General features: G+C 35.6%; 2 protein-coding genes across 4 annotated transcripts; one reads left to right on the top strand and one right to left on the bottom strand.

Moving 5' to 3' along the window:
- Nucleotides 1-62: 62 nt before the first annotated feature.
- On the bottom strand, nt 63-8173 carry LOC105124292 (protein SPA1-RELATED 2-like). 2 transcript variants are annotated; one of them, XM_011024248.1, is made up of 8 exons: nt 7835-8173; nt 5349-6917; nt 4615-4772; nt 2710-3547; nt 2131-2277; nt 1334-1651; nt 1168-1227; nt 63-979 (listed from the first exon to the last, which is right to left on the bottom strand). In XM_011024248.1, the coding sequence occupies exons 2-8, from the start codon at nt 6840-6842 to the stop codon at nt 788-790; spliced, it is 3207 nt and encodes a 1068-aa protein (XP_011022550.1). In that variant the 5' UTR covers nt 6843-6917; nt 7835-8173; the 3' UTR covers nt 63-787. The 2 variants fall into 2 exon arrangements, with proteins under 2 accessions (XP_011022550.1, XP_011022551.1); XM_011024249.1 differs by having other exon boundaries at nt 5349-6873.
- A 1126-nt stretch (nt 8174-9299) lies between these two features.
- Nucleotides 9300-14789, top strand: LOC105124290 (crooked neck-like protein 1). 2 transcript variants are annotated; one of them, XM_011024246.1, is made up of 7 exons: nt 9300-10594; nt 10682-10747; nt 11557-11701; nt 11787-12005; nt 13276-13438; nt 13525-13720; nt 14307-14789. In XM_011024246.1, the coding sequence occupies exons 1-7, from the start codon at nt 9438-9440 to the stop codon at nt 14422-14424; spliced, it is 2064 nt and encodes a 687-aa protein (XP_011022548.1). In that variant the 5' UTR covers nt 9300-9437; the 3' UTR covers nt 14425-14789. The 2 variants fall into 2 exon arrangements, with proteins under 2 accessions (XP_011022548.1, XP_011022549.1); XM_011024247.1 differs by lacking the exon at nt 14307-14789 and adding an exon at nt 13917-14295 and having other exon boundaries at nt 13525-13765.
- Nucleotides 14790-16788: the final 1999 nt, after the last annotated feature.

Here is a 16788-nt window from a genome sequence, read left to right as displayed (position 1 = left end):
TAAAGTACTTCATTGTGACGCCTGAAATGCAATTTTGAACAAGACAATATGTACAAATAATATCTCCAAATTGAACTAGCGACATTACAATTAAAATAATCTTTTAAAACAATATTATCATATACACAGTTTGTATTCTATGAAATTTACAAGATCAAGCTTTTACACTTCCAAAATTTAATCCGTAAATACAAGGAAATAGATGGAATTGGTCTAAATTTCCAATTTGCTTCAAACCTGGCTCATTATTAAACAGGACTTCAAAACTCAAGAGTGCATACGGAGGTCCTTGCCAAAACTTTCAAGGGCTGCAAACCATTTCCCAGATGCCGAAATTGGTCAGACACCTTGTCACCAACGTAACTTGTAGCATCTCAATGCCTGATGTTGGCTTTGAGAATTTTATTTCAATCCAGCTCATCTTGATACCACCTTGATCTCAATCAATTTTTTTTTATATTTACAACCAATGTCCCCTCTTAAACAATACGATATTCAGGTGCTTTCACCTGTAAATATCTCAGAGCTTGTATCTGATCTTTCTTATCAGGAGATCTGGAATCGGAATTTGCTGCTCTAGGTGAAGTGCAGTTCAGCCAACTGAAACCCTATGGCACTCAGCAAGTAGAGGCTGTAGAGCAGATGACACAATTGTGTGCTCAAAGATATTGCCAAGCAAATTTTGCGGTTTCAGTTTATGAATATGCCTTCCAGAAAAGGCTCTGATCCCCATGCAACAAGTCACACGAATGCAGTTTCTTGATTGACCCCAGATGGCTACTTTGCTTCAAACCATCTGCAATACTTTTATACACCCACTTGAATTGGCAGCAACAACCATGTCAGATTTCCCTCTCCAGCAGACACTTGAAACAAACAGCCCATTGTCATCATCTGTCTCCTTTCCAGAAATAGGATCGATTGAGCCAAACTTGTGAGAAGTGATTGGCATAGGTAGAGATCTATGGTAAGCAAAAACCTGAAATGAGACAACATCACTTCAAGAAGTTAAAAGTAGCTGTATTTTGGTAAAAATGTTTGACGTGTTGTATATAAAAGCTGGGAACTCTATTCTTTTCCCTTTCATTTTACCCCTTTTCAGTGATGAATTCTCATCCTCACTGGTTATCAGGCAAATCAACGTGACAAAAGGAACTGAAGCCATACCTCATTTGTTTCTGAACCACATGTTATGTAATCATTGGCAACAGATAGACCCACAAAGTTCTACAGGAGCAAGAGATGCAAAGTTAAAGCCAACACACGGGAAAATGAAAAAATAGAAAAATAAAAGCAGTGCAAGAACAAACTGGATAGCTCCTCCAGCACCAACCTTCTCATTAGTGTGCCCACCAAGGGTTACGCTACAAGCACTGGCAGATGAACTACTAGAGCTGGTTTTATTGAGATCCCAAATCTTTAGTGAATTGTCAGTGGATGCAGTCACAACAGTTTCAGAGTCCAAGAACTTAACATAGCTCACAGCTTTGTCATGGCCAACCAACACACACCAGGGGGCTCTGGTGTTCCGAAGATCATAGCAATAGGTTCTGTAATCCGCAGATCCAAAGGCCAGTAAATGAGTAGAGTGAGAAGAGAACTGCACACAGCAAACATTTGCAATATTCCTGATTGTGCTTATACTATGTTTCTGCAAAAAAGTTTGGAGTGCATAAGCTTCTAAGCAAATTGCAGCAAGAATGTCAAAATTTTGAGCAGCAGCAAGAGCTATGACAAAGAAGAATAAACATATAAAGTTAAAAGAAAAACCATGAAGCACTATGACATTTTAACACAAATGGTGCTAAATTGTGACCATTAATTCCACCATGTGCACATCATGCACAGAGACATTTATGAGGAAAGTGCCATCTTGGCATCCTAGATAACTTCCATCAATAGAGCATTAGATAAACAAGCATAATTTCAATGTGGTAATAAAACTGCAATTGATCTTTTTTATGGCTTTCTATATATCAATAATAATAGCAATTCTGCACTAATAATTTCTTTTTTATTTTTATTTTGGCAGGGGGGGGGGGATGGATTAAATAGTGGAAACATTCTTCCAAGTCTGGTTCTAGGAATCCCAAACTATTACAAAGTAAAAAGGAGACAAGGAGAACATGCCTCATTAATGCTCCATAGCTTCACAGAACAATCATCACTACCACTGGCTAATTTTGTTGGGCATACTTGAGAAAAGTCCACGGACCAAGCTCTCTTTTCATGCTCATTGTATTGAAAAACCCCTTGACCGGTACTCACATCCCACAACTGGAGCATCAAAGCAAATCAGGTAAAGAGCAACATAAGGAATTTAAGAATACAACTGAAAAATCTAAAATGCATGATGGAAAAAAATATGCAGGAAAATCTGAGAAGGTCAGGAAAAAATAGCAATTACAGCATGTAAGAGAAGGGACCAGTATGCTTCAAGAGGTGGAGAAACCTCACAAACATAGACATATAGATTAGCAACAATGTGATTTTCTTTTTTAAGCTGTCATTTGAAAATTTAGGTAGCGATGGTATTTTGGACATGACCCTGACATCCTTTTATAACCCACAAGATACTCAGAAGCTGATGTAGAAAACTCGATATCCATGCCAGAAGTATGACAAGGTTGTCCCATATCAGGTCAACCATTGATAATCACAGAAAAGTGTTTCTTCAGTAAAAAATCTAGCATGCAAAGATATACACACCTTCACAACACCATCATATCCAGTTGAAGCCAGATAGTTCTTAATGTAGCTGTTCCAGCAAATGCAGCTGAGCTTTGACTCGTTTGACATTTCAATAACTGGATAATGAATATCAACAGGGTCATTAAAGAGTGAATTAAAATCAAATATCTTTATTTTCTTTGATACTCCACCAGCAGCAAAATAGTCTGCATCACGGTCAAAACTCAAAGAACAAATAACATTTGCAGAATTGCTAAAGTCCCCAGTTCTTCGTAGCCCACGTACTTCAAACTTACTATAACGAGCATATTTGCACAAACCATCAAAAAAGGATCCAAGGCAATCAGTGGTGTTCTGTGTTTCTTCACTCTCTTGTTCTATATACCAGTTCTCATGAATTCTCAGTAAATCATTATCTTGTCGAATGGTAGCATCAGTCTCAGCAAGCTGGACTTCAGATCTCATGGAGAAATAAGCACTTTCAAGCTGACTGATATTGCTCATCAACCTCATATCATTTGTCTTAAAATCAGGTGACACTTGAGAAAATGCCTCCACCCTGTAAGGTTCTTTAATTTCAGAGGTAGGTTTCCTTGCATTTAGAAAGTCATTCTCTAAGCAATAATGGAGCAAGTGTTTCTTTGAGCAGTTTCTCCTACCAACCTCTTCAATATCAGTATCCAAGCACCTGATATCTTCCACTAACTTACTGGCATGGTTCTGCTTCTGTTCCTTCAATGAAACAAGGAAATGAAACAATAGTTCTGATTCAGCATCATCTTGGTTGATAGAGGATGATAATTCTTCTTCGGACACCTCCTGCAATCCATTAATCAATTCAGATTGTAGGATTTCCCTGCCACATGCATACAAAATAGAATGTCACATGAGCATTAGTTTAAAGTTTAAACAACTTGCACCTCAACTATTGCATGAGTTAGCTGACAACCATCTGGGTAAAAAAGCTTGAACATATCACCATCAACTAAATGCACTAGTTTGGGAAGAAAAGAAAAACCAGAAATGCATTTTTTCCGAGAAAAATAATGATTTCTCCAGTGCAAAATTCTATAGCATTTATGGACTCACTTACACAAAAACTGATGCATGTGCAATTTAATCCCATAGTTCATCCAAAATCTTGATAAGGTCCTCAATCTCTATAAAAGGGGCAGTTTTAATATCTCAACCTATTATAAGTGTTTCAACATGCCAGTTTCATCTACTTCCATTAGTAATATCATGATGGACACAAGTCAAAATAATCCAGCCTTCCTTTCATTTCATTTCCCTTTCACTGACCAGGTTGAACAAAAATTTCCACAGTTCACTAAGGTCCATGAGACATACTCCATTAGATGTGCACTCAAACTTCATGCCTTTAACACCCACAACAAGATGGGAGGGTAGACTACATATGTATAAGTTGGATAAGGTGAGAGAGTGAATTAAAACAAATAATTGGGAGATCTAATGTTGGTAAGAGGGTGTGAGATAGCATCTTCAATGATTTAGTCCCACATACATCTCTAGAAGCACAACTTATTGTGTTGCAGATTTTTTTTTTGGCGACAGGCTAGCTTTCCATGGATGTAAATATTCTTTTTGTGAAGAGGTGAACACAAATTAAAAAGAAATGAAATTAAAAAAAAAAAACCAGAAGGGAGCCCATTTAACCACTTGAAAAATTATAAGCTTGGTACTGACACTTCCAAAGTGCTTGGATCACATTGAATTCAAGGAAAACTCCCAGAACCAGATTAACATCTCGGAAAAAATTAACAACTCTTATGACTCAATTTAAGTTTAGTCCTCTAATAATTTAAAGGTCAAGACTATTGATTAATGTAATGTCATGCTTCTAAGGTCTTCATATCCAATAAAATTCAAGATTTTACAAATTTAAAAACAAGCTAGGATTGCCTTGTTGATGGGCGTGATGAAGGTTCAGGATGAAGTAGCCAAAGGCAGAATCCAGCTTCCCTTGGATTTTCAGATAGAAATTGAGGAGGAAGAATCCTGTGACGAAGGTCTGACATTATTGTCACTTGTGCTCTGTCAGAGTCAAAACGACCAAGCAACTGAAAGAAACAACTTAATTAATCATATATATATATATATCAAAAATTCAATCCAGACTCGTGTATCTAAACAAAATAAAAGGGAATGACAAACAAAAATAAGCATGATGCATAGCTGATAGGCTTATCTAGCCAACAAAAGAATAGTACTGGTGCCAAACTTGGATAATGGCAGCAATTTTATGGTTGTAATTTCTACCACATATGGCAGCAAAATCTTCTCAACTTGTAAATCACCAGCTTTTAGAAAGCCCAATAATCAAATTGTTATGGACAAGTAGCATTTGGGAAAAGCGACAGAGCAGCAAACAAATGTGTTTTTTTTTATTACACAGAACAATGTGCCAGCTTTCAAGACTCATCAAACGTGAATTTATAAGAAATAAAATGCTCTTTGAAAACATTTATTTACGGAAATAAATTCTACACCATGGTAAACCAGAGTAACAATCAGTCATCGCCTGGATGAAGAAGATGTTTCATTAATAGCATTTATCAAATAATTAAATATGAGCGATATCATAGAAGTTGAGTGAGAGTGCCCAACAGACAAGACAACAAAAAACATCTTCGCACCTCAAATAGTAGAATTCCAAGACCATAAATATTTGATGCAATCCTGCAGATGCCATCATCGAACTCCTCGGGACTTGTATACCATTTCTCTTCCAGCCGGTCAACAATAGAGGTCAACGATTTAGATGGCTCATGGCTGCTGGACTTGGCCTTAATCCCATATTCTGTGTCATGGTTATGTTCAGTAGCTTCATTTTGTGAATCTTGTGAGACATTTGTATCGACACCCCCATCACTTGTAGATTCAAGTTTCAAGCTATGTTTTGTAGAGAACTGAGGCCAGCTACTTATATGGTTCATGCTCTCACTAAACTTCTGCTTCTTGGCAAATGCAGTAACAAAAGAAAACATTCCTTGTTCCAATGGCCTTCTCCTGACCACATGATTGTTGGAGCAGGGTGTATATTGATCCATGGAACTTTCTAACATGTCTCTTGGGACAGCTGAACCAAGGTATTTAACCTGATTTGATTGCAACAACTTGAAGCTGGATGGCCACAAGTCAGGCAAGGCAACTCCTTGAGAGTGAGAATAATCCACTAGATCAACAATCTGTCTAAATATTTGCAATCTCTCAACTTTACTTGCTTTCAGCCGTCCAGCATTCAGCCATTTCCTCAAACTCACTCCATCATGATCAGGACCACTTGGGCTCGGCCCAGTGATACCATATGAAGAAGTCATCGTTACAGTCTTAGCACTCAAGTTCAAAGGAGTATCAGAAGCTGCCGAAGTGCCACCCGCGGACCTTTCATTATTCTGGTCTCTTGGCCCAAGTTTCAAGCTATTATGTGGCGGCCCTCTATAAATAATCCCCTTACCTTTCAAGGTGCTTTTGACAAAAAACTCAGAAAATCCTGATTTTGAAAGAATCTTTGTCCGGAAACTACCATTTGAACTCACATTGCCTGACAACCCTTTAAAGTCAGTATGCACCAATTGTTCTGAGACTTCATTTCTTTCATTGCTCAAGGTTTTTTGAACCAGAGTATCAGATGAAGATGGGTGCTGCACATCTAACAATGCTTGACCACTGTCCCTATACAAGGTATTACTACAAGAAATCCCAGTTACTGATCCCCCTCCAATTTGATAAAGATGCGGCCACTGGCTCTGCCTGGCCTGCATCCTTTCCCTATTGTTTGAGGTACCAACAACGACTAAGTTTGAACCATCATAATTTTTCACCATTAATTCTTCAACCATATTCCCAGCATCATCCATAGAGCGAGGGCTAGAACATGGCTGTTTGGATGCATCCATAGGAATGCTTGCACTCCTATTTCCATTCTTTCCCTCCAACACATCAGCAAGTACATGAAATGAACTCTCAGGGTAATCACCAGCACTGGCTATAACTGTTTCACGAGATTCCAACAAGTTGGAGCTTTCAGGTGGTTTCATAGAATACTCGCTCTCTTTACCTTGGAGGTGTGCCTCCTCTGCCATGTCCATGGAAGCCACTTCATCACCCAAATCCTTCATCCATACCATCCAAAATCAAACAACTGTATCATGTATTCATCTATCATGTTACATTTTGTAACCACATGCCCATCATCAATCCTCCTAAAGTTAACAAGATAAAAAGCAATGACATCAATTCACTACACTTAAAAGTGCACAACTTTGAGCATAAATTACCCAATAATTTCAAGCCCACAAAACTTTTAGCCATAATCTTCACTTCACTAAAAAAAAAAAAAAGGATAATCAAGAAATGTTTCTCTAGAATAATCAATACTTACAAATTCTAAAGCAACACATAATCCAAAAGTTTCAAAACTTCAACTAAATGAAAGCCTACCAAAGCTCTCTATCTGGAGGCTAAAAATCTAAACGCAAAGAATTTCTAAAATAATCAAAATTACTAAATTCCAACACCAACCCAGAATCCAAAAAGTTCCCAGCTTAAACAAAATGCAAGCCTAGCAAAGCTCTAATTCAAAGCTAAGAATCATAAGATGCAAGATACGAGAAATCAAAAAAAAAATTCAAAATTACAAAATTCTAACAGCAGCCAGAATCCAAAAGGTCCAAAAATCTCAAAAGATGGAAACCAGCAACAGTCATCAAACAAGCTAGTAAAAACCCTTTGGCAGCTAAGAACCGGTAAGTGCAAGAAATGAAACAAACTTAACCAAATAATTCTTTCTCCGCAAAACTTAGCTATAGAATTTCACTTCCTCACCAAAACAAATGATTAAGAAACCTTTTATTAAACAATAAAAAAATTTAAATTCTAACGGCAACCCAGAATCCGAAAAACATCCCCTTCAACAAAATGAATGACTGGCAAAATTTGATCCTCGACTAAGAATCAGAGAAGACGATGAAAGAAATAAATTTAAAGGGATAATTACTTCTCCAAAACACAAAAAACCCTCAAAATGTAGTCTTTGATATCTTTTAATTTTCTTAGCAACCAAACTCATACTAAACTGAAAAGGACAACCAAATGCAAATCCAATAAAAAAAACACTTACCTCCATCAAATTTGGAGTGAAATGGAGCACTTAATTTCTTTCAAGTAACGAATTTGAAATGGCAAAACTGGAAATTTGAAGACCTTGAAATAAACCCTAGAAGGAGGTGACAAGTGATAGTAGATGAGACTCTTGCGTGGAATGGAAGTGAAATATTTCTCTTTCTCTCTCTAGTTTTGCAGCTTCAAATTTTGGATAAACTATTTTCGTTATATTAAGTTTTTTTTTTTTTTGGTGTGCTGTTAGGTGTTAATTTAATAATTGTGTTTTTATTTATACTGCCATTAGATCTACGAAAGAAAGGTTCAAAATAGTCAGGAGAGAGGGTGGCCTGTTATTTTTCTTCAGGGAATTATTTAATTTTATTGATAATTCTAGTTATTTAAAAGAGCATCATAAATTGTTGTATTTTCTAAAATGTTTTTTTAATTATTTTTTCGTGTTTATAAACTATTTTTATATATTAATAAAAATAAAAAATTTAAAAATAAAATTTTTGTTTGATGGCTTACACGTTGACTCAGAATTTCACCACCGCGCGCGCGGTCTCTAAGCGTCTTTCGAGCAGTGTGTTTACAGGCGCACCCCGGCGCCACGACCCCTAACAGCTTGCTTGTTTGCTCTGGCTCTTGTTTTCTACTCTTTTCATCCTGAAGTTTGTTATAGATGTAAGAAATTCCTAATTGAATTTATATACAAAACAAGCACAACTGCTTCGCCTTAGTAGTTGTTTTGAATGCCTGAAAATGTTAAGCTGCTGGTTAAATTAATTTTTTTAATATAAAAAATATGCAAACATTATTAACGTGTTGCAAATTAAAAATTTAATGAGCTTATAAATATTTAAAAAATTCAAATTAGTCATCTGATATGATTATAAATTTTGGAAAAAGTTGTTAAGCCTAACCAAATATTAAATCATTAAATTAAAAAATATACACATGTTATTACATGCTGAGGGAACCTTTCATTATTTTTATTTAATTACGTGAAAATAATATTTATCATGAGAAGCATTGTAATTAAATTTCATTGAAATAAACTATTTTGTTATTTTAATCCATCAGCTTCTTATTAAATATTTTTAATTATAGCAAAAAAAAAAGCAAATGGTTTTTATTTCTAAAATCCATCCACTGGAAAGGTGGTTGAAAAATGAGTATTAGTTTTTATTAATTAAAAAATTATTTTTCAGTTAATTTTTATATAAAAACACAAAAAATACATTTTTTAACCTTAATAAACTAGTTTTTTAAATCTAAAACACTGTTAACTTGCTTAAAAATATATAAATTTTTTGAATGAACAGTGCTTGATTCGGTCAAAATTTAAAGTTGATTTTGACTCAATACGAGGGAACTGTTACTGCATTTAAAATAGAAGATGATTTTATTTTTTTTTTGGTAATTCCCCCGAAATAAATAAAGAACATCCACCCTCGCAGAAAAATAAGACTGCAGTTACTAGTTACCACATCGTTTATATGCTCTTTAAAATCTCCTTCTTCCTCCTTTCTCGCCCGCCAGCCCGCCCACTCACACACCACAAAACAGATAAACCCTAACCCCCAAATTCTTTGTATTCAAAACCTAATTCTACAATCATGGCTTCCAATAAAGACGGCGATCCTTCTCTTGGCTACCTAACACGAAAAGATACCGAGGTAAAGCTCCCCCGCCCAACCCGAGTCAAGAACAAAACCCCCGCCCCGATACAAATAACAGCGGAACAAATCCTCCGCGAAGCTCGAGAACGACAAGAAGCCGATATCCGACCGCCCAAACAGAAAATCACAGACTCAACTGAACTCGGCGATTACCGTCTCCGTAAGAGGAAGGAATTCGAGGACTTAATTCGACGCGTGAGGTGGAATATAAGTGTTTGGATAAAGTACGCGCAATGGGAGGAGTCTCAGAAGGATTTTAATCGCGCGCGTTCAGTTTGGGAACGTGCGCTCGAGGTGGATTACCGGAATCATACTTTATGGCTGAAATACGCGGAGGTGGAAATGAAAAACAAGTTCATAAATCATGCGAGGAATGTGTGGGACCGGGCTGTTACCCTTCTCCCGAGGGTTGATCAGCTCTGGTATAAGTACATTCACATGGAGGAGATGTTGGGGAATATTGCGGGAGCTAGGCAGATTTTTGAGAGATGGATGGGGTGGATGCCGGACCAGCAAGGTTGGCTTTCATATATAAAGTTTGAATTGAGGTATAATGAAGTGGAACGTGCCAGAGGAATTTTTGAGAGGTTTGTTCAGTGTCATCCAAAGGTGAGTGCGTGGATTAGGTATGCAAAGTTTGAGATGAAGAACGGTGAAGTTGCGAGGGCGAGAAATGTGTATGAGAAGGCGGTTCAGAAGTTAGCTGATGATGAGGAGGCTGAGATGTTGTTTGTTGCATTTGCGGAGTTTGAAGAGAGGTGTAAGGAAACGGAGAGGGCTAGGTGCATTTATAAGTTTGCTTTGGATCATATACCAAAAGGGAGGGCGGAGGATTTATATAGGAAGTTTGTTACGTTTGAGAAACAGTATGGTGATAAAGAAGGGATTGAGGATGCAATTGTGGGGAAGAGGAGGTTTCAGTATGAAGATGAAGTGAGAAAGAATCCTTTGAATTATGATGCGTGGTTTGACTACATTAGGTTGGAGGAGAGTGTGACAAATAAGGTGAGGATTAGGGAGGTGTATGAACGAGCAATTGCTAATGTCCCGCCTGCTCAAGAGAAGAGATACTGGCAAAGATATATCTATCTATGGTAAGTTTTGGATTTGAAATTCATATTGCATTGTGGTATTTGTTGTGGTCGAGTGCTGATTATAATTCCTGCATTTGTGTGGTCTAGGATAAATTATGCCCTTTATGAAGAGCTCGATGCAGAAGATATAGAGCGAACGCGGGAGGTATATAGGTAATCTTGCTTTTTCTGAAATGATTGTATTGGTTTCTCTTTTTTTTATGTTGATGGTGGCCGGTACAATGCCCTTTAGTTTCCCTTTATTAAACAAGGAACTGGTTAATGCGTAATGTCTTAGCTGTCAAAAGAGTTGCCAGCAGAGGATAGGTTATACAGGAGTCTGTGTTTTCAAGCGCTTTGTTTATTGATAAGAATCTGTTGTAGTATCATTGATTTTTTTGGGGGGAGGGGGGGATCGAGAGAAAATGTGGATCAAATATTAATTGAAGTGTTCCTAGTTAGATTGAATTGCTGTTCTTTTCTAGTCATCTATTCTGAAAATGTGATGATTTTGTGTTCATGCTGCTGCTTTTTGATAGATCTATGAGAGCTTTCCAGTGCTCAACCATCTTAATGGCGCACACTGACTATGTGACAGCATTCTTATCTGAAAAAAAAAAAAAATTGTGGTGGCACAAGCAAAGTTATTTTTTTTGTCTCTAATTTGGTGTACAAGTGTGCCTTTGTTAGCATACAATGCTGTGTGATTTTGATTTGCGTGTTAACTTCTCCCCTCCTGTCCTCCCCATCTCTTCCTTTTATACTCCATACTTTCTCACAGACATATTGCATGCTCATTTATATCATACTCTGTCTTATGATCATAAATTTGCAATTTATTGTCAATAATGAAAAAAAATTAAAAAATAAAAATAAAAATAGGGGTTCCAGAACAATAACAATAAAACAAAGGGATTGGTGCATTGATAAGTCGATCCAACTGACTATGAAGAGTTTTCTAATTCACTTTTAAATGTTAACAGGGAATGCTTGAACCTGATTCCACATGAGAAATTCTCATTTGCGAAAATCTGGCTTTTAGCAGCCCAATTTGAGATCCGACAATTGAATCTGAATGGAGCTCGGCAAGTTTTAGGTAATGCTATTGGAAAAGCTCCTAAAGATAAGGTAAAATCTTGGCTGATAATACAATCTTTATGTTTTTATTACACTATGTTGTTCTGTTCTGACACCTTTGCTTGCTGACAAACAGATATTTAAGAAATATATTGAGATTGAGCTGCAGCTTGGTAATATCGACCGTTGCCGAAAACTCTATGAGAAATATTTAGAGTGGTCGCCTGAGAATTGTTATGCATGGAGTAAATATGCTGAACTGGAGAGGTCCTTGAGTGAAACCGAACGGGCACGATCTATTTTTGAGCTTGCTATAGCACAGCCAGCCTTGGATATGCCGGAGTTGTTGTGGAAGGTAATTTATATGCTGTCCCCATTTTAGCTAATTACATATTTGTAATTCATGTCCTTTGTTGACTGTAAAACTTGGCATTTATATGTTCTGTAAGTGGATTGCGGGGCCAATAATCATAACTCTGCAGTACAAAAATGGTTGCACTTCCTTGATTTTAAATCAAGGTGTCTTTGTGTCCTGTAATGGTAAATTTTCATATTTGTTTGATTTCATGTTTGAATCTTATAGTCTATGCATGTCTTGAAGACCTTTTCACAAAAGAATGCTCATATTTGTTTGATTTCATGTTTGAATCTAATAGTCTATGCATGTCATGAAGACCTTTTCACAAAAGAATTATCATACGTTGTGATACATGGTGTCCCAAACTTTTATTTTTCATATATAAAATGGTTAAAGCTACTTGTCAGGTTAATGAGAACTGTAGCAAATCACGTTATTCTTTGAGTCATATCCGTGCTCTGTTTTCTCTTTCATTAATTTTTGCTTTGCCAGTCTCCTGTCCATTATATCATTTGTATCTTTTTGGGCTGAGTGATTTTTGTCACTAAAGGTTGTGGAATGACATGCTGACAATAGGAACCATCAATCAGACATTCCTGACAATAGGAACCATCAGTCAGACCCCTTGTGCATGTATGCATTGATTTCTGCGAAGTCTCATCGCCAGTTTTTTACATAAGAAGCTGTGGTGTTTGTAGACCTGGGAATTTGTTATTTGCCCATAAACTTAGCCTGGGTACAATTCCAGATACCCTTCATCAATTATAGGAATGAACTATATGTCCCTGGCTCACCGAACATTCTTGATCTCCTCATTCTCATACAACTTTAACTTCTTTGAATTCTTATGGCTGGTTTTCCTTGCGTGGAGCTGTTGTCTTTGTAGGTCATGGACTTTGTTATTTGCCAAGGAACTTACCTTAGGTTCAATGCCTTACCCTTTTCCAATCAATTTATTTCATTGACTTTTGAATCCTATTTAGTCTATTTTCTCTGTTATGCTCTTCATCTGCTCTCTTTTCTCATTACACTGTGTCAGTTAGGTTTCCTCTTGTAGTATACTGTTTAATGGAAGGAATCTGGACGAGTGCATATAGGACATTATTTTTGGAAACTGTGGTAAAGAGAATCATTGTTGTCATTCTAAAACTCTAAGCGGCCTGATTTGATAACTTTTCTTGTTTAGAGTAAGTATTATTGTTTATTTGTTAGAAGGTCGGAGGGTATGAAATGTACTGCTGGTGACGAGTTTTTCTTCTGCCTGCAGGCATATATTGATTTTGAAATCTCTGAGGGTGAATATGATAGAACTCGGGAACTTTATGAGAGGCTCCTGGATCGCACAAAGCATCTAAAAGTTTGGATCAGCTATGCTAAATTTGAGGCATCTGCCATGGAAGAACAGAATTTGTGCATTCAAAATGCAAGAAGTAAGGAATCCTGATCTTTTTAATCAGTGCATTCTTTAATTATTATATACTTTCAGTTAGATTCTTACCGTTAAATTTTTCATTAGGAGTTTTTGAGAAAGCTTTAAACTACTTCAGAATGTCCGCCCCTGAACTGAAAGAAGAAAGAGCTATGCTCTTAGATGAATGGCTGGACATGGAGAAAAGTTTTGGCCAGCATGGTGATGTCAGCCTTGTTGAGCCTAAGCTGCCTAAGAAACTGAAAAAGAGAAAGCAGATTGCTTCTGAAGACGGCCTGGCTGGGTATGTAATCTACTTGTGTTTTTATCTTGTATCTGTTGACAAACATTGTTACAATCATGTCCTCTTGCATGATGCCAAAGGCAGCAGTTTTTTAATTCATCATTTATGGTCTGGGGACCTTAATATATTCTAGGGGAATCGAGATGGTAGTTCAGATACAAGTTTGGAGCTTCACATCGTGGATGAATGTATTTGTTTGATGATGCCAAAAGCATTTAAAAAAAGAGCTCCAAAGGGCATCAACTAGGTATTTTATAGCCTGAAAGCACATTGCGCAAGCAAGTTAAACTGAAATGGCCATATTTCTCTCTTAATAAAGTTTGAATGGGTTTGTTTTGGATTCTGAAATTTTCCAGTAGTCACTTAAATTTTGGGAGAAGTGCTATCGATAAAACTCACTTCTTAAAATGGGTGCCACATGCATACATCAGTACTAAAGAACTGAGTGTTAACATGCCCGTTTAGCTTGGTCCTTAGACATGTCATTGAACTGACACTCCGTTGTTTCGATGCTACTGATTTTACAGATTCAGTTTTCTATGTTTCCCCCCTCTCCTTATCAGTTCCACTAACCATTTTCTTGCAGGTACGAGGAATACATAGATTATGTATTTCCAGAAGAAGCTCATGCCCATAATCTCAAAATCTTGGAAAAGGCACGCGAATGGAAGAGGCAAAAGCTTGCTTCTGGTGCTGACGATTAGTGGATCTTTCGATTTTGTACCATTTTTGTTTTTCCTAATCTGTACATATCCAAACTGCTTGTGGCACGTTGGTAAAATCAAAACGTTGGCTACACATTTGATGAAAGAGGGAAAGGGAAGAGGAGAATGCTCTCAAGGGTTAAGACAGGAAGAGTATATTTCAAGGCACGGAGACTTGCTAAATACATCGTTTGTGTTGGCAGATCAGTTTATCTAAGCATGAAATTGGCAAATCCTTGTAATACAGTAAACTGCTATGTGTAGCCTTTGTTCTTTGATTTTTGGAACAGTAAAATGGGGAAAAATTGGATGGTCGATAATGTTCATTGATTTTCTGATCATGTCACAATCTTTTCAAGCATCAACTGGTAAAATTACCCGCACCATTTTGCTAGGAGGACTCCAAGTTGGACTCCAAGTTGATTTCTAATACAAGAAAAAAAAATGGCAGTGTTTTGAATGCGTCTTCTTTATTTGAAAAATAAAATAAAATGTTTATAAAAAATAAATAGTACCTCAAAGTCAGCACAATCTCCACTAAATTCTTCTTATAAAGACAAATTCGTTGAAACCAAGATTTACTCTTATGGACAAATTTTATTTTACAAGATCAAGTTTTAATTTATCATCAAAATATATCTTAACACTTCATATATGATAAGATTATGTAAATTAAAATAAATCTCAACACATAGACCATACTAATATAAATTGGAATTATGAAATTATGAATAAATAAAGTTGGAAGACCGTAATAAATAAATAAAAATGGCACTTTAAAAATGAATAATGTAATCCATAGAATTTTAAGTCTGAATGAACACACTAGGCATCGGTCCTGGTTTAAATTTGATGGTTGCCTTGCACAAAAAGTCACTCTCTGCAAATGTTTCGGTCACACAAACAATTTATAGACTTTGGACGCTAGAAGATCCAAGTTTACACTTGGATTTGAGTGGGGTTTATCATATTTGGGCAACTTGCTAAGTCCATATTAGGGCCTCGACACATTTTCTATTTTTATTTTTATTTTCCTGTTTTTATTTTATTTTATCTCGACTGTCTTTCTCATTTTATTTTCTTTCTCTTATTTTTCTTGGATGACAATTCTAATTGCTAAGTCCATATGATTTTTGTTCTTATAAACATATTATGGCAATTATAACTAGTATATTTAAGATTTTAAAGGAACAAATCTCTTAAATTATTTTGCAATAATTAAAATAAAAAATCATAAAAACTCTAATGATTTAAACTCCAAGAAAAAAATGTATTTCTCTTGTCAAAATTTCAAGAAAAAAATGTATTTCTCTTGTCAAAAATTTTTTTTGTTATTTATTTATTTATTTATTTTTACATAACAATGATTTTCTTATCACCAATACAATTATTTAAACAAAAACTCGAAACAATTAAAATAAATATTTATCAAAACTCACATGATTTTAATTAAGTAAAAAAAAGTACATTTTTTTAGTCAAAACTTCATTTTTCTCATTCTTTAATTTCTTTTTAACTTTGGAGTGGATATATTTTTGTTTTATCAAAAGCACTGTTATATAAATAAAAACCTATCATGGAATGCAAAGCAATTATAAAGCAAAGAACAAAAGATAACGTTTTTATTATTTTCATGCAACCTTATAAAAAACCAAAAGAACAACGAATTGGAGAAAATAATATAAAAAATGATAATAATAAAATATATATTTTATTCTCATTAAATACTTATACCAAGTCATTAAAATTATGCACATTATTTTCCTATCTAATTATAAAAAATATTGCAATAAAAAATCCATATGTCATTTAAAAAACATGGAATAATTGAATATAACAGGGAAAATGCAGTAAATCAAAACCATCGAGCTGGTATGCCCCAAGGTTTAAGGGTAAGAAGTAAAATAATAATAATAATAATAAAATAACAATCTTGTTGTCGGACCATCGAGATTATTTCTCAAACATCCGGCCAGAGGCTGGAAAGGAAAAAAATAATTTATGACTTTCCCTTGAATGATTCAAGGTTTTGGGGATAAAATTAATAATATTTAAATTTTAACCCTTCCCGGAGAATTTTTTTCAATCTTGACCCTTTTTTGTGCTCCGCCCCTATCTCCGGCAATGATAAGGAAATCACTATTTTTTTTCGTCATTTTTCTCTCCGTTTTGTTAGAACCGTTTACTTAAGTAGTGGTCCTGTAGTGGATGGGATTGGTGGACGTTGTAGTTTGCTGCGAGACAGGCTTAATGGGCCTTTCCTTGTAAAATAAAGAAAAAAGAAAAAAGAAAAAAGAAAAAAGAAAAAAGAAAAAAGAAAAAAGAAAAAAGAAAAAAGAAAAAAGAAAAAAGAAAAAAGAAAAA

Source organism: Populus euphratica, unplaced genomic scaffold (genome assembly GCF_000495115.2).
Source record: "Populus euphratica unplaced genomic scaffold, PopEup_1.0 scaffold4.1, whole genome shotgun sequence".
NCBI classification, from domain to species: Eukaryota; Viridiplantae; Streptophyta; class Magnoliopsida; order Malpighiales; family Salicaceae; genus Populus; species Populus euphratica.
The sequence above is the reverse complement of the archived record's forward strand: the minus strand, read 5'-3'. Positions and strand labels throughout refer to the sequence as shown.